Consider the following 23,069-nt stretch of genomic DNA (forward strand, 5'->3'; position numbering starts at 1 on the left):
TAGCTCAATACATGCATTGTTTTAGGTAATAACTTTGCTTAATGTAAAGGTCAGTAACCCAAAGTGCAATATAGGCTACAGACAAGACACTAATGTTTTTATATAACAGATATGCTCCAACAATGCAATGTGTCCTCTCACTCCATACAGGCTACAGTCAGTGCCTCACTCTAACTCACGGGTAGCTTGGTAGGCTACCACTAGCTAGCCTTTAGCTTATCACCTCTGCTCTACCACTGACGTTAGCCAGCTAGCTAAATACACTTGTCATGCAATATTGAATTCATGAATGCGAGCAAACACTCACTGGCTATCGCATTACATTACAGTCATTTAGCTGAAGCTTCGCCAGAACTCACAAGTGCATCTCCTTACTAATACAAGTGACTATGAGCATACTCCGGTGCTGAAGGCATAGAATGCGAATAGCAAGCTAAAAATACAATAGGTCAATTGGGAGAATCTATTAGATAAACGAGAATAACTAACTTAGGCCTACAGCTGTGCCAGTGAAACGAATGATCCTCACTTCAAAACGCAACGTATGGCATGAGTACAGCCAACGTTAAACTCGTATAACTTACCCTGCTGAGGGTAGCTTTTAATGTGACGATTTCGGTCGAGTCGTTTTCTCCGCCTCCGCCATGATTTAAATGTAGCCGCCGCGGCGGCTCCGCAAGACAGCGTGGCGTGCGTCAACAGGAAGTAGGTTTGTTATGGAACAAGACCCGACGAATCGGTAATGGAATTTGTCGCCAACGAATTTCATTATCGATTTTTATCGATTTCATCGATTCGTTGTTGCAGCCCTAATGCTTTTAGCATGTTCATGTTCTATCTACATGTTGTGATGTGCTAAACATGCAGTTAGATATTACATAGCAATGTTTTTTGTTAACTGCCAGCTAGCTACCAACGGGATGATAGCAAACGTGTCTGTTTTGATTAAGAGCTGATTAAGAGCTGGTATTTGGGTGTACCAACATTCAGCATACCAGCATCTTCTTCAACTACTTTTAGATTTCAATGTATGGCACATCATTTTAAAGCTTACAATCTGCACTTTCATAATCTGTAAAAAAAAAAAAAAAAAAATCAAATCAAAGTCATTGTTAGAACTGTAATGGTATTATTAAGTACTCATGGTACTCGGTATCAGGAAGTACCCAAATGTAAGTACTTGTACCTGGTCTGAAAATAAAGTGGTATCGGTGCATCTCTACTACCAACAATGTTCAAAGTTAATAGCACAGTAAAAGTAGCATTTGAGAGTAGGACAAACTTACCAGGGCACAGTAGGTCTCAGGTGGGTCCCCACAGGTGATGTTGGGAGGGTCCAGCATCACTTTCAGGTACTTTGTCATGTCTGCAGCCTCGGGCTGACAGGCCATGTAGTCCCAGGTCAGTCCTTCGTCTGTGTACACCTGTGACTTACACACGTCGTAGTGTCCCCAAGCCGCGGGGTAGTGCTGCATGGCCTGACATACACTCCCCCACACCGCTTGCAGTGTCAACACCAGAGGGAAACGCATCGCTGCTCTTCTCTCACCGCTTCCGAGTATGGACCTCCTCTAAATGGCTGTTGGGGAGTATGGACCTCCTCTAAATGGCTGTCGCTCTTTCAACAAGGACTCCCTTTCTCCTCCCTCGGGGAAAAAAGAGGAGACAGAGAGTTTATCAAATAATCCAACCTTTAGGAAAGAGGGGAGCCAGAGGAATATGGCAGCATGCCAACTTCCTGTTAGCAGCTTGGGTACAGGCCGAGCGTAAGGGCCACCGCTTGTTTTTTGTCTGGAGTCTTTTCACTCGCTCTCTCTCTCTCTCTCTCTCTCTCTCTCTCTCTCTCTCTCTCTCTCTCTCTCTCTCTCTCTCTCTCTCTCTCTCTCTCTCCGTTCCAGGTCTGGCAGACGTCTCTCCGGCTGGCTGGCGGAGGATCACTGCCGCCCGGGGTCGCGGGGGTCGACGGCCCGTTGACGAGATAAGAGGAGGACGAGGATGAATGGAGGATGAGGCGGTGGTTGGAGGAGTAGGAAAGAGGGAGGCACGAGTGAGCAGTGCCCCCAGTCCTTTTGACACGCTGATGGGAGAGATGAGTGACAGGGGCCTCTCAGCTTCGGTTGCTGTCAATCATCTTTCTCTTCCGCCCGGCAACCAGGCGCTGTAGGGAACAGAGAGAGAGAGAGAGGGAGGTGAATACCGGGTAGGGGGGATAGAGTTTGACAGAGAGGGAGCATTAGCAGACGGGGGAGAGAGTACAGCCTGCTAACGGGGTGCCAGGTCGGCATACTGTGTACATCACAACAGAGGGATAGGATAACCAAAGCCATCAAGGTAAATTGGATCCTGATGTTTTCACACTAAGCCCACACCTCATTTCTGATATCATGTCTCATGCGGTTCTAATCCACCCTTTCCAACCTCAGCGAGAAAGATCAATTGCTCTATTTTGAACGGAATCTTTTTTGGAGCATAAGATTCGACGCTATGTTTTTTTCTTACCTAATCTAGTCCTTCCAGATCTAACCGTACCAGAGTAGAATGTCAGGGTAGTTTCCGGTCAGGACCATTGATTGGAATCTTTTTGACATTTATTTTGTCGTATTTTTATCTCGAAATACATGTAAAAACATCTATTCATAATTCATAGTTCATACCATGATACACTGCATGTTTTCTCATTGAAAGACTAGTATGAGTCATCCGCAGGGCCGTCTTTGATAGTCGACTGTTACATTTACTTCAGGAGTACGTATAATAGGGTTTGGAGCTGAATGCAACACCATCACTGGCTAGAAAAGCGAACTCCCCAGCTCCAGACATTGAGCATGGACGGAAAGTTTATCCACTGTCTCCATACACAAAGAAATACCCTACTGCTCCCTGGTTTAACTCATCCCTAACTGACCTTCCAGGTTAGAGGCCCCACATTCTAACAAATCAATACTCAACATGGAGGCGGCTATCCCGCTCTCTGTATCTCCATCCTACAACCAAGGTAGTAGCTAAACTAGCTAGCCACCCAATCTAGACTGACTGAAGGTTGCCTTTTTTCCTTCCCTGTGGTCGCTGGCAGGGGAGGGTAATTGATGGCGACTTTAGCCAGCAGTCTGAGGGATGGAGGCGTGGAGGTTTTAGTGCTGGTTAATCAGTCAGCCAAGTCAATGAGCCTGCTGACCCAACACACCTTCTGGTCCTGAGTGATCAATTAGACCTGCAGGCCTATAGGCTGAGTACCCCCCCCCCCCCCCCCCCCCCCCCCAGCCTCTGGGAGCTGAAACGTTCTGCTGTTTATCCACTATTGAGCCATGAGCAAGGAAACGGTATCAGTTCTCCTGAAGGTTAATCTTTTCTGTTTGAACTTACTGCGAAGTAATACTGTGCAATATTTGTATGTCCCTTTTACTTGAAACTTTGAATATGTGCACAATAAAACAACTTGATTGTTGTCGTGTGAGTAAAAACATGATTATATGTAAGAGATGTCTATCTACAGTTGCTAGGCCTACTATTTCATAGAGAAGATTCTTTTAGAAACATTTGAGGTATAATGCTTCATAGTGTCATTGAATCATTATTAATGGTGCAAACTGCCAGAAAACCTCCCAAGACTTCACAACAAGCTTATTGTGTTAACTTGCTAACTTCTAGAGGATCTTTACCAATGTATACTTGGTCCTTTTTCATGAATTTAAAAGTATAATACAGTTCTATTCAAATCCATCACATCAATCACATTTTGGATGGAGACCTTAATTAGATCCACCACACTGAATGAGGCGAGAGAGGGGGGTAGAGAGGAAGAAAGGGAGAAGAGACAGCACAAGAAGATGGAGAAAAGAGAGAGAGGGAGAGAGAGAGAGAGAGAGAGAGAGAGAGAGAGAAGAGAGACAAGGAGAGAGAGAGCTGAGAGGGTGAGACGGAGGAGAGGAAAGGCAGCAGAGCGAAGGAGGTAAAGACCTCACTGCAAAATGTAGGAATGTCAACGGAGGAGGATGTCGGCAGGTAAAATGAAGCCAATTATCCCGCAGAACTTTTGGCACCGAGCTCTTAATAGACATAATATTACCATGTTAAGGAGAAATGTTGGAGCCGGCCAGAGGCTAGTGCTTGCCGTTAGTCCTGGCTGGTTGAAGTGGGGGTAGAGTCAGGCGTAATGAGACAACAGTGATACTGGGACGAAGATAAGGAGCTCGGGCACATTAAAGATCAAGAGCCGGGTCATTATCACTCTCTACAATTCAGACACCGCTCCCGTCCTCTCATTACTCCCTACTTAGAATCCAGTGTCACCAGCGAAGGAGAGCAGAGGAGAGGAGAGGAGAGGAGAGGAGAGCAGAGGAGAGGAGAGGGAAGCAGAGGAGAGGAGAGGGGAGCAGAGGAGAGGAGAGGGGAGCAGAGGAGAGGAGAGGGGAGCAGAGGAGAGGAGAGGAGAGGAGAGCAGAGGAGACTAGAGGAGAGCAGAGGAGAGCAGAGGAGAGGAGAGGAGAGGAGAGCAGAGGAGAGGAGAGGGGAGCAGAGGAGAGCAGAGGAGACGAGCGTGGTGTGCGTTTTAAGCGGGACCCGGGCTATTTGGGGCAGGTCGCTTCCTCCCCCATCGATCAAGGCCAACGCGGGACACGGGAGAAGGGGTTTTAGAGGAAGTAAAAGATATCTTAAGTTGAGGGTAATGTATCGTATGTCCATACAGAGTACAGCAATAGGCATCCATACTATCTGGAAGGAATTGACCAGTTCTGAATGAAAACCAAACACGACAAATGCTGGAATAACAAAGCTGTAACTATGTACTACGGTATAGAAAATGTGAATTAACATTTTCTGAACTCCTTCAGATGCGAAATGTACTTGAAAGTATCCTAGATGCACAGTACACGGTCTCACCAATGAGGCATGGCTGGGGTTGGTTCTATATTTAAACGTATATATATGTTTAACATGGTCCATAGGACCTGGCAAAGGACAGGGCTGGGCATAACTCCCTCCCTCCATCTGTGAAACACCCTCTTGTGTCCACTTCCACTCCGTACCGGAAGGCCACTTGAGCATACAGCTGACAGTTTCCAAGTCAGTAGGAAGACATGCGTGCGTGGCCCTGCACTGGTTCCAACTACTGAGTTGCCTTTGAGTCGTGTGTGCGTATCCTCTTCATCCCCTGAGCCCCTACACATTCCCTCCATCCTCCCTCCTCCCTGCCTACCGTTTGACCACCCTCCTCCTTCCTCATATCTTTACCTTTTTTTCCTTGTCCCTCTCATTTTCTCCCCCACCTATCTGTGTCCCTCGCTGTAAACAAAGCCAAAGGATGTGCATAGCCTGCGTGGGAGAGGTGAGACTAACACAGAGGGGAGAATGTGTGAGAGAGAGAGAGATACGGAGAGATAGGGAGATGAAGAGAGAGAGAGAGAGAGAGGGAATGGAGAGAGATATAGGGAGAGAGAGAGGAGAGAGAGAGAGGTTTCTCATGTATTTGACAGTGAGAGAGAGAGAGAGGTTGTGTTTGTATGTGAGAGTGAGAGAGAGAGAGAGAGAGAGAGAGAGGGGACAGAGAGAGAGAGAGAGAGAGAGATGGATAAGCATCAGAGGGAGCCTCGTGCACGGAGTTAATCTTCCCTGTTAACAACCTGCCAATACCATCATCCTCATAAATAAACATGTGGCAAAGAGAGTACGCCCCTGCAAACATGACAGCCAACATCCACCCAGCATGGAAGGCAGGGGCCGACCCACATCCCTATGGCATGCCACTGCACCGCCCAACCCCCTTGATTGACTGTCTTCAGTATAGCAACTGTTGTGGATTAAAAAAGGAGACTCAAGATAGGAACTTGCTTTCAATCTAGGTATAATATTTAATGAAGAAAATGGTCTTTCACAACTCCAGTTGGAACCAGCCCACTGAAGGTAGACTGAAGGCGCCCACTCACACACAACACATCTCTCATACAGTGTCGACAGCGATAAGAGTCCGCATTCCATAAATGTCGGAACATTGGAACAATGTCGGACAAGGTCTTCTTCAGTTCACACTGTACACTGGGTCAACGCAGTCACAACGTCGATAACGAGTCCGCATTCCATCACTGTCCACGAACACAAGGCCCTGGAGCAGGCTGCGCTCATGGACCAGACCGGACCAGACATATAGCCTACATGCCATATATGTGAAAAATCCATTACACAACCACCTCAAATCAGCAGGTGTAGGATCTTTTTTGATAATCGTGTAGCTAACGGATGGAACTGTGAACGACTGTTTCAGTGATTCAGTCTGGTGGACGGGGGGGGGGGGGGGGGAACAGTGGGAATCAAAGCGGAGATTTTGGTGCTGGCTCTGAGAGCAGTGCTGAACATGGCAGCCCTTCCCTTCCCCCTCTAATACAATGTGATTGTTGGAGCCAGACAGGTCCCAGGCCTCTGAAGGCAAGAAAGTCCCTCAGCGCAGCTGCCAAGACCAAGACCAAGACCGCACTCCACTTGACTCCACAGCTGCATCGCACCCTCAGTGTCTGTCTCTCTCTCTGCCTATATCTCTCTTTCTCTCTCTCTCTGTCTCTCTTTCTCTCTCTCTCTCTCTTTCTTTCTCTCTCTCTCCCCATCTCTCTCTCTCTCTCTTTCTTTCTCTCTCTCTCTCCCCGTCTCTCTCTCTCTCTGCCTATATCTCTTTCTCTCTCTCTCTTTCTTTCTCTCTCTCTCTCTCCGTCTCTCTCTCTCCCTCTGCCTATATCTCTTTCTCTCTCTCTCTGTCTCTCTTTCTCTCTCTCTCTCTCTCTCTCTCTCTCTCTCCCTGTCTCTCTCTCTCTCCCTGTCTCTCTCTCTCTCTGCCTATCTCTCTCTCTCTCTCTGTCTCTCTATGTCTCCCTATATCTAGATAGCTTTCAGACTCTCTCTCTCTTCTTTCTCCCTCTCACAAGCTGTGAGTAAGTGCCACATGCACTCTATGCATGAGAGAGCGGCACTTTTGACAGTGTAACTCGAGCGATATGTCGAGCTGTATAGCTTTGGGCATCTGTAACTCCAGCACCACACACAGCAGCATACTGTACCAAATGAGACAGGAGGGAAAATACCTACGTCACCACTCTTTTTCTCTCCCCCCATCACCATCACCGCCCACCCCCCCACCACCACCACCACCACCCGCCACCCCCCTCCTGTACTGCCTTCGCAAACCAAGCACACATATTGTGACATAGGAACACTGTATGCATTATTAAAGACACTTTTCCTAAAAGTCTGCTAGCATATGATTCAGATTCTATAGTGACATGTCAGGCTATTCAAAATATTCATCCTGGGTCTTGAGAATAAGCCCACCCAAGTAATGCACTTGATACAGAGGAAAAAAGCTAATAATAAATTAAGTTTAGAATGACTGATAGTGCTATGAGTAGCTGTCAGGTTTGACCTTTGCTGCAATTGCTTTGAAAATTCCATAAAATAAAATGCATATACTGTAACTGTGTTTTTATATAATGTCAATAGCCTAGACCTACATGTTGAATTAGTAATGTGTCACATTCAGGTAGTAGCAGTAGTAGTAATAATAGTAGTGGTGGTAGTGTTAATAAAATAAAATAATAATAATAATAATAATAATCACAATAATAATAATAATAATAATAATAATAATGACAATACTACTAATAATAAGCACAATAATAATTATACATATATATATATATACATAAATATTGTATTGTGTATTTCATAATGATGTCAGACTAAAATCATGTTTCTATAGCTCAAACATAGCCTATTGCAATCAAACGTATATAAGAAGTAAAAGATGGTAGGCTGACGCACGGACAAAAAGGTGTTCACAAACGAGTTGCGTTTGAACAGACCTCCTCAGTAACAGACCTCCTCAATAACAGACCTCCTCAGTAACAGACCTCCTCAGTAACAGACCTCCTCAGTAACAGACCTCCTCAGTAACAGACCTCCTCAGTAACAGACCTCCTCAGTAACAGACCTCCTCAGTAACAGACCTCCTCAGTAACAGACCTCCTCAGTAACAGACCTCCTCAGTAACAGACCTCCTCAGTAACAGACCTCCTCAGTAATAGACCTCCTCAGTAACAGACCTCCTCAGTAACAGACCTCCTCAGTAACAGACCTCCTCAGTAATAGACACAAGCCCAAATGATACAATTGATGTTCGCACCAAGCAGACCTTGATGCCCTTTACATGCTCATTTGGCACTAGCGTTGAAGGCTATACGGCTGGATATTCGCCAAGACATGCATTTATCATAACACTGTCCATTATACATCTGAGTGGAATAACAGCGTATTTACAGCAGTATCTTCATCTTCATTTCACAAAACTGATTGGAGAAGTCGTATGAAACAGATATTAGACTAGCATGTATTAATTCCACAAGGGGGCGCATCATAAATCGTTTGTAAAGCGCTCCAAAATAAAGCGCACCGAAGTCAAAATCATTCCCGTTTTGCAATAAATTAAAGGTCATTAAATGGATATGGACGCCTCCACATCCTTCCATGCTGTATTTTGCTAAGTACCAGTAGGCTGTTATAATTATATTATTGTACCCAATTAAACATAGCCTCTGAGGTCAGTGGCCCCTTCTCTGTGCAACCTATTTCAGCCTTCATACAATTATTACCCCCAAAAGTCAACGATGTGTGTGTGCAATCAGCATTAACGAGTTTGGGAACACATAACGGAGTTTAGTAATGCATAAAAGAGTGCAACTTTACATGCACGCGTATAGCCTACTTACATGTTTTAAGATTTTGCTCCACAATTCAATTCACGGCGCATTGGAGTCCAGTCTCTGTGGATGTGTGAGTGTTCAACAAGTTCAGAAATGACCACCGGACCGATCCCCTTTAAGATGTGCGTTGTGTTAACCTTAATGTGATGAGTTCGGGGAAACGGGATCCTAAAAGTTGATGACCCGTGAGGAAAAACGCGCTGACCGAAAGCGGCGATTGAACAGCCTCCGTCTCACGCACGTCAATCTTTGTGGAATCGCCGTGCAACATCTCTTTTAGCGACGAGACAAGGGATCAGAGGGAGAATTCTCCCACTTCAAAACAAATGACTGATCACTGTCCAGGAGACTTGGTCAGCACAATCACACAGGACACAGGTGCGTCTGGGGACAGTATGTCCCGCGCGTCGCCGGTCATCATTCTGCCACATGCCATTCTCCTCATTTAAGCAGCGATCGCACAATGTCCGCAGAAAAAGGCCACTGAAAACTTGTGTTCCGTGGCTTTCTTTCATCAAAAATGTTCGTTTAATCTGTATCAGTCCTTACATCCAAAGCCAAGACATTTGACTCCTGTGCTGCTCGCTCTGTGAATCGTTCCCCCTCTCGCTATGAACCCGTTACTTACAGGCGCTCATAAAGGACATGAATCACACCAATTAGCCTCGCTGCCTCTGAGAACATCCTCTACTGTCGCCGCGTCACGCATCCCTGGCGCATTCCCCTACACAGCACGGGGGGCTACCCGGAGACGGTGGGTAAGATAACGCACTTGGAGAGTCCGTTTGATGAGACGCTCACTCAGCCTAAGTATTCTTCCAGATCGTTATGCCTTTTTTCCCCCTTTTTCTTTTCTTTTTTTTGCAGGATGAATCAAAAACTCAACGGGGACCTTGCAGCTTAAACTTGGAGCAGAAATAAGAGATCACTGACTGCAATAGGTTCCCGCTGCCATCACCTAACGGTGCAGAGAGATGTATGAGAGAGATAATAACCACTCTCTCAAATACAAGCTAATAGTTGCATCCCGTGTCCTCTCCGTCAATACTCGCTCCGCGGGGTCCTAAAGGTATAGCAATTATTAATTAAGGTTATATCTGAGTTGTTTAACCCTGATATGAATTGAGACTGTGTTTGGTTTATTATTTAAGTAACTCTTTGTTGAATTGTGCATGGGTACAACCTTGTTTGACACAGCGCGCCCGCATTGTAGTATACTAAACACTGTGGGAGATGGGACACTGACATGGAGTCATATATGCGCGCATAAATTACAATCAAATAGTGTTGTGCACGTGGCATGTTAAATATTGTACTCATGAGCCACTTCTCCACATTATGTCCCCTGGATAAATGAATGTGGGGTTAGAAAAGGCATGAAGCCAAGACGATCTCTCAAATGGGAAGAGGGCTGGTGATGCGCCATGCACTCCACCCCATTTTCTCGAACCGTTACGCGCTCGGCTGTCCTATCATAATTAACACGGGGGATTGCGTCCACGAGACACAAGCACGCACGCACGCACGCACGCACGCACGCACGCACACACACACACACACACACACACACACACACACACACACACGCCCACCAAAAACCTTGATGAGTCAGTTAGTAGCCTTGCAGTTTGCCGACGTCTGTGAGCATGCAGTAATCCCACAGCAATTTACCCGACAATAGAAAGAGTCGAAACATGTGATTTCTTTACGGGTTAAGTCCGCAGCAATCCTTTAGGCGGTCATATCAGCCCTGGGGAGGGCCTAGGTGATATTAAAATGGGATCCATTCTGACAGTAAATTATCTCTGTTGATGGCAATGATCCGGGGGAGAGAAAGAGACAATCAAGGGATGTTATAATGTACATTTTATCAATGGGGGAGTTTATCTGAAGTTGAGGCCTGCTTTTGGGTGCAGAGTCTATGTCCTATCTTACCTTATTGCATTGTTTTCATCCATGTTACTATAATACATAAATTAACTCCAGGGTTCATTTGATGAACTCTGGGATTAAATAATAGGCTTATTTAAACATAAACGGATTTAATGACTCGAGGATGAAACGCAATCTGCAGCAAGAAGGTCAATCACCACATCTGTCGGTGTTTTGTGTTAAAACAATTGTTGTCATCCAGTAGGCTACGGTACGCATTGTCTGTTGCATATGGCATATAAACTGTTTGAAATCTTGGAAAACAGTATAGTTGAATTCCACTCTAATGTTTTCTACATTCATTAGATTTGATAGACAGTGAGTTTCGCAGTGTAGCATATGGCATTAATTATCTCACATGGTGAACAAGCAAGTGAGAAACCACTGGCATGCTAATACTATGCAGTGGACATAGCTTATAGAAAATCAACAGTTTCACGCAAAGAGAACATTATAAATTCCCCATTATATATGTAGTGCTAGAGGATAGTTATGAAGTGCGTTATCTAAGTCAGAACTTTTTGTAGGCTATCGACACACACAGTAGTTCTCATAGCTCACTACCAAAAGTTTGTGCCCATCCCTCCAACATATCGTGAGCTTAGAATGATAAGGTTCTATCTCCGTTTAGGGTAGTTCAGAGATATTGAGCGTCAAAGTTGTTACATTCCATTATGTTCTGTGAGATGGAACCTTTGTATTTTATGAATTACTAACTCAGAAATGTCAACATTTTAAAAAATAACACCACACAGGCATTAATAAACACCTAATGGATCAGATTATGTAAAAAACTACATTTTGACCAAAGATGGAGATAGAACCTTTATAATTCTTTAGAAGCTCACGATATAGCCTAACCAAAAATAAGTGCATATCTCACCTCTTTCAAAGCTTCATTCCGTTATCCTTGCGAAAAAAAAGATGATTATTGATGATTAGCACACCTGTAGGCCTATTCGTTTTTATATCGGGACATCGTTGATAAGGTGGGAGACACTGAGAAACGACCACTGGTCTCCGCGGCTCCCAGGGAATGGGCTAAGCGAAAGGCGCAAATGCCACTTCAGTTCTGCAGACAACAAGACAGACACATGCGAGTACAGTACACGCAGGGATGGATGCAAAAGTATAAATCCAAGTTAGCGTTTTGCCAGAAGAAAATGTGTTATAATGTGTCAATCATTAAATAAGCATAGCAGATTCAGACGCGTCTTTTCCCTCCGATCGCTGGCAGAGCAGATAACGGTACACGCGTCTGACACACGTGGTGAGTTATCGACTGAGAGCCCAGTTCAAGTATTTCTCTTGACTAGTGGGAGCTGTGTTAGTACACCCTGTCTCATTGTGTGTTATAGCCTTTTGATGCGAATCGTTTTTTTTGTGTCCGTTTCTGTTTAATTCCGTCGGCTAAAGTCCCATTTACATGTTGTTAAAATCTTGGGGCAAAACATTTAGCCCAGGCCTACAACATCTCAAGGCTATCAATGATGAATATCTAGCACGTGACAATCACGACAATTATGGCAGATTTAATATCTTTGCAAAGCTGTTGAATTGTAAAAGGGCTTTGGACACGAAAAGCAGGCGCATGAGCAATTTTCCTAAGAGTTTGCATAAGTTGACACAACATCACCGGCCACATCAAGCCATACAAACCGAGAGCATGAGTTGGTGTTTCATTTTAAATAACTTTAAAAAGTAGTCCTAATAAAATGATACAGTGCAAGTGCACAGGGGAAACGAAAACACAAGCTACCATTTCAGCACCTGGACAGCTCCCCACGCAACCACTCCTCCACTAAAATACATTAGCCTACGACACACGAAATATGTTATAATCAACACAATAACTAGAAATAGAACAATGTACTATAAACACTTTTTTTAAAATCTATTGAGGCTTATGTGCATCTGCAATGCACATGTTATGCCTTCTATCCACTTGGAAAGTAAATTCAAGACAATAATGTCACTCGTAATCTATCTCCATAACCTTTTTATTTTCTGTTGCACAATTAAGCTGGGGTACGAATGCATACATTGTTAAATATAGTGTGGTCAGGGCGGAAGGATTTGAAAAAAACAATTGTGTTTTTCACCCTTCCTCCTTTGATTGAAAAGCCTCCGCAGCCAGTGTTTGCGATCCCCCCCATTCAGCACAACCATGCGTCTTAAAATCTATCAGGAGGTTCGATAGCTGGCACAGCTATTGACATAGACTGGCAACCACGTGACCCAGTCTCCTTCATTTGCACCTCTGCTCTGTACCGCATGTGTCTTTTTCTTTTGTGTGTGTGTGTGTGTGTGTGTGTGTGTGTGTGTGTGTGTGTGTGTGTGTGTGTGTGTGTGTGTGTGTGTGTGTGTGGGGGGGTTGTTGTCATGTCATGGATGATGATTAAAACATGTATGTCTGTAGCTGTTTTTGCATAGCAGTGTCTTTCAGACACCCAGCACACAGTATTGGATTTTTAACCTCTGTTCAGTTGGGTGTAATGTTGCCTTAATCCGGTGAGCTAGTGCAAAGCAATGGGTATATAGGGTGCTCAAGGTTTCACATGAAAAACATACATGAAGATTGTGTGTAAGAGACAAAAAAAACGCTCATCCATTTGACAATGAAATAAGAAAATTGAACATAAATTGCATTGACAATTATTTTACAGACTTTCCAACTTTTTACTGTAATATGGGTACATAATGCTTATACTAAAGCAATATTGGCAGTCAAACAGTGATTTCTTGATAGGTCAGATTACTGTAATTATGCGACAATTTTCCTATAACGTTTTATATCTTTACTATCCAACTATGACGTTTACACTCAAGGGAACCCAATGTCAATTGTGACAGTATTACCCCTATGTGTTCATTCAAACTGGCACAAACTCCTATCAATCTGTTGTCTACTTATCCTCCACTGCGTTTTAAGCCCATAACTGAACTCTGCCAAATTGAAATATCATATTAAGTAAAAAGCAGAAAAAAAAACAATACCTGAGAAGAATTACATAGGAACGTAATCCAAAAAGTGCATGATTGAAAAAGGATTAGGAGAAGGCCCACACTGTTTGGTGGATTTGTACATCGCTCGCAGACCCGTCTGCCTAAGGCTGATTGCGATTTGGGGCATTCTAGAAGGATTGACGTGCCCTCTGAGTGATTTGGGATTTACTTACAGCACCAACCAACTATGTCCCCGTTGAGTTGTGTCTCGCCATGCAGTCATGCCTCACTGCATTCAGTTGGATGCACTTTTGATATGCATTGGCTTCTGTTTTCAGCTGAGATTTGAAGTCACATTCATAGATAGAACGAATGAACAGGCAAGTGTATGTATGTAACTATAGGCCATACGTTACATTTATGTGCGTGTGCGTGTGTGTGTGTGTGTGTGTGTGTGTGTGTGTGTGCGCGCTTAAGTGCATGTGTGCGTGTATAAGAATGATACAAATGTAACTGTTCAGCAGAAAAAGAGCCAATAGTCTTGGTCACATGTAAATGTGAGACTGTGATTAGTCAGTACAAGGCTCTCTGTAACACTCCTGTTCTAAAAAAGGCCATGCAGCTCTGCTAATGATAATGATGACAAATAGTCTCCCTAACCCCGGGAGAGATCAGGCCACAGCTCTGGGAATTGGTCTTCTAAATTAGGTTTTGTCAATAACATGTTTCCAATTTGTTGTCTCAGGAGATCCTGTCAGAAATATTGGTTACTGTAACTGGCCGGTGGAAAGTGACTCCTGTTGGCTCATTTACTGTACATCATTAGCATAAGACGGACAAATCGAGACGCTGATATGTTATGGTGCCAGAAAACTTCAGTCAGGTCTTTGTATCGGGTCTAAAATTATCCCTAGCCATAGACACAATTATATGATCAAATTGATTAGGTCAATATTAATAATGCATTGCTATCTAAACCTTCCAGTGCCTTCCAAAATTAAAGTACAGCGAAACACTCCATGGAAAACACTTTCACCTACAGTTGCAATGTATTTTAAGCTTTTCATAACACATAGAGAAACATTTTGATTCTTCTTCTTCCACTTATTGTTCTTCTTCTCAGTTTCACACTTTCACACCTCACCTCTCTCTCCTCCCTCTAATCTAGTCGTAGAGAATATCAACGATGCATTTAGGAAATCTCTTCCAGAGTTAAATATCACTCTAAAAGGAGAAAAGGTGAATTCTTAAAAATACGAATGAGAGCTGACCTGAGTCTCCTCACGTAGGCTTACATGAGTCTGCCACAGTGGAAGATACATTACCCTAGGGCTCCACTGAGAGAGAGCCTGTTCAGAGGGGTCATGGGGCTACAGAGTATTCAGATAGTAGAGAACAGTATTATTATTAGTATTTGGACATAGACAGAATATTTGTTATTTGAGCTGTTTACCAAAACATCTTCAAGTTACAGTTATATAATGAATATGGGCTTAAAGTGCAGACACTCAGCTTTAGGGTAAGGGTATTCACATCCAAATTGAAGGAAGGGTTTAGGAATTACAGCTCTTTAATATGTAGCGCCCTCTTTTTCAATGGACCAAAAGTAATTGGACAATTGACTCAAAAGCTGTTTCATGGGCCAGTGTGGGCTATTCCTTCATTATTTCTTTATCAATTAAGCAGGTAAAAGGTCTGAGTTGATTTCAAGTGTGGCATTTGCATTTGGAAGATGTTGCTGTATACGCATAACATGCAGTCAACAGAGCTCTCAATGCAAGTGAAACAGCACAGGCCATCCTTAGGCTGCAAAAACAACCAAGAAATCCATCAGAGAGATAGTGGGAACATTATGAGTGGCCAAATTAACTGTTTGGTACATTCTGAGAAAAAAAGAACTCACTTGTGAGCTCGGCACCACAAAAAAGTCTGAACGTCCATGGAAGACAAGAGTGGTGGATGATCACAGGATCCTTTACATGGTAAAGAAAAAAACCCTTTACAACATCCAGCCAAGTTAAGAACAGTCTCCAGGAGGTAGGCATATCATTATCCAAGTGTACCATAAAGGGAATACTTCACATTAACAAATACAGAGGGTTCACCACAAGGTGCAAGCCATTCATAAGCCTCAAGAATAGAAAGGCCAGATTAGACTTTGCCAAAAAACATCTAAAAAAGCCAGCGCTGTTGTGGAAGAGCATTCTTTGGACAGATTAAACTAAGATCAACCTGTACCAGAATTATGGGAAGAAAAAAGTATGGAGAAGGCTTAGAACGGCTCATGATCCGACGCATACCACATCATCTGTAAAACACGGTGGAGGCAGTGTGATGACATGGGCATGCCTGGCTTCCAATGGCACTGTGTCACTAGTGTTTATTGATGATGTGACAGAAGACAGAAGCAGACGGATGAATTCTGAAGTGTTTAGGGATATTCTGTCTGCTCAGATTCAGACAAATTCAGCAAAGTTGATTGGATGGCACTTCACAATACAGATGGACAATGACCCAAAACATACTGCATAAGCAACCCAGGAGTTTTTTTAAGGCAAAGAAGTGGAATATTCTGCAATGGCCAGAGTCAATCACCTGATCTTAACCCGATCGAGCATGCATTTCACTTGCTGAAGACAAAACTAAAGGCAGAAAGACCCACGAACAAACAACAAATGAAGACAGCTGCAGTAAAGGCAAAGCATCACAAAGGAGGAAACCCAGCATTTGGTGATGTCCATGGGTTCCAGACTTCAGGCAGTCATTGCCTGCAAAGGATTCTTGACAAAGTATTAACATTTTTATTTATGATTGTTAATTTGTCCAATTACTTTTGAGCTCCTGGAAATAGGGGACTGTGTATAAAAATGGTTGCAATTCCTAAACGTTTCATACAATATTTTTGTTCAACCCTTTGAATTAAAGCTGAAAGTCTGCACTTCAATTACATCTCGACTGTTTTATATCAAATCCATTGTGGTGGCATACAGAGCCAAAATTATGGAAATCGTGTCACTGTCCAAATATGTATGGACCTAACTGTATGAGTGTCTGTCATATACAGGATCTGCGTAAGTAATGGTACAGTCAAGCATTTGTTCTTCTTTTGGCTCTCCAAAAGTTTGGATTTGAAATCGTCCAATTACTATGCGGATAAAGTAGAGATTCTCTGTTTTTATTTGTTGGTATTTGTATACATATTGGTTTCGACATTTAAAATGAGTAGAACGTTTTATACATAGTCCCCCTATTTCAGGGCACCAAACGTAATGGGACAGATTCATTTTAAGCACTCACTGTCCAAATTAAGTACTTTTGCCTAGAATTCTATCATCAGGAAATCAAATGCATGTTCAATTGGATTTCAATCTTAATATTGACTTGGCCAGTCAAGAACTTACACTTTTTCGTCCTGAAAAACTCCCTAGTTGCTATGGCGGTATGTTTAAAGTCATTGTCTTCGAGCATGATGAAGTTCCATCCAATTGTTTTGGAGGCATTTGTTTGTACTCAAGCGCACAAGATGTTTATGTACACTTAGCCAGTTCTAGTGTTAGCTATACTGTCTCTGACACATTCATGCCTACCTCCTGGAGAGTCTTAATCATGGTGAGCATTTGGTCATCCACTGTTGAAGTCTTTCTTGGCCTACCAGCCCGTTTGCGATTGCTGGGCTCACCAGTGCTTCTTTTCAATGATGTTCCAAACTGTTGATGTTGGCAAACCTAAGGTTTTGACTATGCTTCTGATTCTGATCAGAATGTTCAGCCCTTATAATAGCTTCCTTTGGTCCTCATGTTGACAGACACCAAGAGCAGACTCCAAATACTCAAATCAATACTCTTAGCTCTCTTATTCCTGCACAGATTATGTGACACAACACATCTGACTTACCAGAAACACCTGTCAAGCCAATTGTCCCATTCTTTTTGGTGCCCTTAAATAGGGGGACTATGTATAAAAAGTGTTGTCATTTCTAAATGGTGAAAGCAATGTAAACAAATGCCCTAAAATACAAACAGAGAATGTCGACTTTAAACTCATAGTAAAGGAACAGTGCTTCGCTGCCCCATTACTTACACAGAGCCCTGCAGAATAAGGAGTTGTGCTAGCATTAGCTTGAGAACAGAGGAGTCTCGTAGATTCTCCTACAGTGAGGCGCAGGCCGTGCAGCTTCAACCTGAAGACGTTAAATTAAGCACATACTCATATTGATCTTCCCCTCATTTGCTATGCAATACAAGACACATAATCCCATTGAAAGTTTCAACACTGTTTCTATTAGTTTTCAAACAAATCAAGGCAGTGATGGGTTACAATTAGTTTGAGCTTTTAGTGGGGGGAGAATGGTTGTGCATGCCAGAGTCTGATAGAGAGTTCAACTGATGCTCGAAGCCAACAACTGCACTTGACATTTTCAATCTCTGTATTCTTTCCTCTAGTCTGTCTACTGGGCGGGTGAGCGGACACCTGTGGAAACTGATTGAATTTGAGCCAAAATGTCATCGTGAGGCCAAATTTAACTGTGAGCGCCAAATGACAACAGGCTGGTTGTGACTATTCTCGTTCACATGTGGTCCATGTTCCTGCAATTTCTCAGGTTTGCCATGCATGCCCTTAACCATATATTTATTGTATGACATGATCATTTAACTGTCAATTAAATGTAAAGGTTAGCATCCCAGACATACTAGGGGAAGGAAAATAGAAATGTCAGGGAAAGCTGTAGGTCCTGACCTGCAGTTGTGCCAATACACTGAAAACATAAAGGAGCTTGGGGCATGTAATAGTGAATGGTGAATTATTTGGCCCTAGTCTTGTGTAATCATCTGGATAGAAAAAATAGCAAACAATTCCACACACAATTCATCAGAATAGCTTCAAGCTGTTTGAAGTGCAGTCTAGTTTAGTCTTTTGGATAGTTCAGTCTGTTCGATGTCATAACTTATTTTCCACTTACAGATGTTGTCTCAGACACATATTTCATTCAAAGGTGGCCTATACACCCATGTCAATATTAAAACACATTATTTCTAGTAATACAAGCTGTATATTCTTCAAACTGAGAACACTTACTGTTTTGGACCAATATAGGCCCTTGGTTTGGAACGTATCCTGTGAAAGACGTATGGATATCCTTACGTAAGACAATGGACGCATGCAGCAGTGGATATCGAAACAAAGGGCTATGCCTAGTTCCTATAGTAATACCTAATTAACTAATTAATTTAATACATGTATCAGACATCAATCTGGAGCAATAGACTACATTTGTTGTACCTGATAATGCATCTGAACAAATCATACATGTGCACAATGAAGGCAATCACTACATTCTTTAATTTCACTGACATGGTTGAGGGGGCTCATAATATAGTAGGCATTAGACATGTCGTGAGCTTAGAATGATAAGGTTCTATCTCCGTTTAGGGCAGTTCAGAGATATTGAGCGTCAAAGTTTTTACATTCTATTATGTTTTGTGAGATGGAACCTTTGTATTTTATGAATTACTCACTCAAAAATGTCAACATTTTAAAAATAACACCACACAGGCATTAATAAACACCTGATGGATCAGATTATGTGAAAAACTCAATTTTGACAAAAATGGAGATAGAACCTTATAATTCTAACGTCACGGTGTGTTAAAAGACATTCAGCAAATGTGGTAACTTGGGAAACGTGTATCTTTCTACCATTGGACATATTGTTTTTGTTGACATGACAGCAAACAATTCCAAGGCTGACACTTGACTTGACCACAAATCACACGTTAGTGTTGAGCTTCTGAATATCCATCAGGGATGGAAAAGGTCTTGGACAGTTTTTTGTGCTCTCCTATGACGAAGTCCACGTGGATGCATATATGTCTGGAGCTCTCCTCCGAGGGGTACATGTTGACCTCACCCACGACCTTGGTGTCTTGGATCACATCCACCGGTTCATCTAAGTACAGGAGCGCCTGCTTCCAGTGCGTCTCCGCCTTAAACGGAGACGTGGAGAGGATCAGAGGCTTGTCCTGGCTTGGAAAGGTCACCGTGAACCAGACGCAGAGGGCGTTCACAGCAGACGAGCCGAAGCACTCACAACTGAACGGCCCCTTGACGGATCTCAGCTGCTCCACGGTGACAGTGTTCAGATCCAACTCGGCGAACTTGGAGGGGTGCGAGAGCACGTCCTCCACCGTCACCAGGTTCACGGCGATGTCGTTGTTCATGAGGCACTTCTTGGCGAAGTCTAGCATGCAGGACATGTCCACGCCGTACTGGTCCTTGACCGTGCACCAGAAGTTCAAGCGGTTGTCCACGACCAGGTCGTTGATGGGGGAGATGTACAGCTCTGCTTTGGACGGTAGAATAAGGCCCCCGGGTCTCAGCCATTTGTCCCGTGCGTAAAGGACAGAGTTGAGCATGGACTCGTGGAGCAGCGCATAGCCCATCCACTCGCTCACGATCACGTCCACCTGAATGAATGAATGAATGGTCTTTATTGTCATTGATATAGTACAGGTACCAAACAACGAATTTTGGGAGGGGGGGCTCCCCTGGTGCTAGGAAAAAAAAACTAAAAACAAGAAGGGAAAGGAGCTGGTTTACATAAATAAAGGCTATGTACACTATCCACTATACTATACTATACAAATAAAACACTGTGCTGTACTCTATGCTATGCTATACCTATTCTAACATTTCCTATCTCTGAACCTTCTGTACATGAGGGTTGTCATATTGCACATAGTGTTATTGCACATTCATTTACCTGCTCTGGCAGATCGATGGTCTCCAGAGTGCCTCTAATGACATCGATTATGCCCTCCATGTTATTCTGTTTAACGATTTTCACGGCTTGATCGGCGATCGAACTGGCCTCCACCGCGTAAACTTTCCTGGCCCCGGCTTGTGCACAAAATACGCTCAGGACACCGGTCCCTGCGCCCACATCCAAGACAACTTTACCCCGGATCGAGTGGCTGTTCATCAGAATCCCTGTCCTGTACGTGTCGGTCCGGACGTGATCCGCGATCATCTCCTCGTGAATGGTGACATCGGAGTAGCTGTCAAAGTACAGATTCTCCTGCGCGTTTTTGTCTAATTTCCTTTTCTTGGCGTTTAGGGACATGGCCATTATACCTCTGTGTGACCACGCTGGAATTTCCCGTGCACTTAACTTCCTCATACGGTTGCATGATGGTATTTGTAGTTTTACAGGACTTGAGGAATTGTGATACGGTATGGGCATTTGTTTGCTTTAGAACTATATTTCCCAGATAGGTATAAGCGATATAGCGTCAAATGACCGTGATATGTCAATTTATATGCAACAATTTTCAATTTTCAATTACAATTACACACTTGAATAGTCTATACGTCATCAAAGTAGCACCCACTGTAGTCTATTCATTCGATCTACTGTATAGTATTATGTTGCCCAGACATCAATATGCATGGCCTCATATAGTTATAATAAGCTGTCTCCAAAGTTATGCAAGGCAGAACACAGCTCTCCTCTTTAATTAATAAGATAATAATACGATCATTTATGATTTTCCTAGTTCTTTTCAAACATCCTTGGCAAAAGCTGGTAGAATGAGCAGGAGCTGTGTGCCATTTCTCAAGAAGAGAAGGGAGAGAAAAGCCAGGTTGCTTTTTCGCAGCATTCAAGATTGCATTTTGAATTTTAAAAAGTCAGCAATGTATTGTTTAGTGTGAGTGTGTGTGTGTGTGTGTGTGTGTGTGTGTGTGTGTGTGTGTGTGTCTGTGTGTTTGTGTGTGTGTGTGTGTGTGTGTGTGTGTGTGTGTGTGTGTGTGTGTGTGTGCGTGTGTGTGTGTGTGTGTGTGTGTGTGTGTGTGTGTGTGTGTGTGTGTGTGTGTGTGTGTGTGTGTGTGTGTGTGCATTTCAGTGCTTTGACTTTTGGGGTTTTAAATACAGCACTTCTCTTTAGACTGCGGGGGGTCACAGATGATACATTGTGTGCTTTTAGCCACTGAAATCCACTCAAACTTTGCAGCTCGAAAATAACCTCAGAATACAGATTCTGAATGATATGTCGTTTTTTTCTGGAGTTAGATGGAGGGTTGATGCCAAAGGGCTATGGAGAAGAAGAAAAAACACTCTATTTTAGATTAGTCACTTTCTGCCCTTCTATTGGAAAAGCTCTGCTCATGTTTAGACTGCAACTAGTGATACTTTTGTTATTGATTCATTGATTAGTCTAAACGATTAATTTCCACACAAACGTGGGTGGTTGAAATACCATCATGGTCACATACTTTATTGAAATTGTACCTATTGGTAATATGACAGCTCATCATGACACAATCATTTGATTAATGCCTATAAATGCTGTGGATTGTAGATGCCTACAGGTAAGGGTGACTACAATGTCTTCCTTCTTTTTATATATTAGACTTATTGATTGATTGAAAACTTTATTAGCATGTTTGCAGAAGTAGGTACATGAAAGTACATATTACATGCAAGGTCAAACTAAGAGGATAAAAACCCAAGAAAGCCACTGGCTTATTTCAATTGGGGTCCTTGATTTTCAATTCATCGTTACATGTAAGACAGACAGTACTTATTGTACTTATATGTCTTATTATAAGAATAGAACCCCCATCAATTGGCAGCTTTTGCATTGTTGGCATGACAAAGCATGAAAAAAGCATGAATTGTATCTCTCCAGCTAAATGCAAAATGAAAGAATCAAATTGATTATCAGTTGGAGGTTCTGCACTTTTGGATAGCATTGAAAAATGTGGATTACAGATTACTTGAGGATGGTGTAGGCTGAATGTTTACATTGTTACCATTTAGCAGACACTTTTATCCAAAGTGACTTACAACTAGAGATTACAGGGACAGTCTCCCTAGAGTAACTTAGGGCTGAGTGCCTTACTCAAGGCACTAGTGGTGGTGTTCCCAAATGGGATTTGAACCCTTCTAATCACCAGTCCAACTCACTATCCACAAGGCAACCACTACCCCCTAGTCTATTAGCTTGGCTATTGTTTACAATACAGAGTATGAGACATCCTGACATACCTATGTTACATAGTTTGATTGCAGAAATGCATGTTGGGAAAAACATTCATCAGACAACTTCACCAGTTATGCAAAAATACCAGGGGTGCCCAACCTTTTTTGAACCAAGATCTACTTTTCAAGTAGCCAGTCCGCCAAGATCTACCAGTCCAGTTTCAACATCGCAAACGTGCACGCACGTACTACAAACACACACACACACACACACACACACACACACACACACACACACACACACACACACATGCATGCACGCACACACACACACACACACACACAAGTTAAGTAAGTTTATGGTTTTCAGTAAGTTTTTGGTTTCTTACTTGGTCCAGCTTCCCCACTCATTTTTATTTGTATACCCTTTCTTTAGTATTATATAGTAAATAGTAGAAATGAGAAGGCTA

General features: G+C 43.0%; 2 protein-coding genes across 11 annotated transcripts in view; both read right to left on the reverse strand.

Moving 5' to 3' along the window:
- The window catches only part of ntng1a (netrin g1a), a gene marked incomplete at its 5' end in the record, with an annotated part of 108,219 nt that extends 106,687 nt beyond the window's left edge, over positions 1–1,532 (reverse strand). For all 10 annotated transcript variants that reach the window (XM_080543866.1, XM_080543862.1, XM_080543859.1 and 7 more), the window contains one exon: positions 1,287–1,532. In XM_080543866.1, coding sequence (XP_080399992.1) covers positions 1,287–1,532 — 246 coding nt within the window. The remainder of the gene's footprint in view (positions 1–1,286) is intronic.
- A 17,443-nt stretch (positions 1,533–18,975) lies between these two features.
- On the reverse strand, positions 18,976–20,760 carry prmt6 (protein arginine methyltransferase 6). Its single transcript, XM_080544440.1, has 2 exons — positions 20,380–20,760; positions 18,976–20,083 (listed from the first exon to the last, which is right to left on the reverse strand). Exons 1-2 carry the CDS (start codon positions 20,743–20,745, stop codon positions 19,394–19,396), a joined length of 1,056 nt encoding a protein of 351 aa, XP_080400566.1. The 5' UTR covers positions 20,746–20,760; the 3' UTR covers positions 18,976–19,393.
- Positions 20,761–23,069: the final 2,309 nt, after the last annotated feature.

Source organism: Nansenia antarctica (assembly GCF_963989245.1).
Source record: "Nansenia antarctica genome assembly, chromosome: 13".
Lineage (NCBI taxonomy): Eukaryota > Metazoa > Chordata > Actinopteri > Argentiniformes > Microstomatidae > Nansenia > Nansenia antarctica.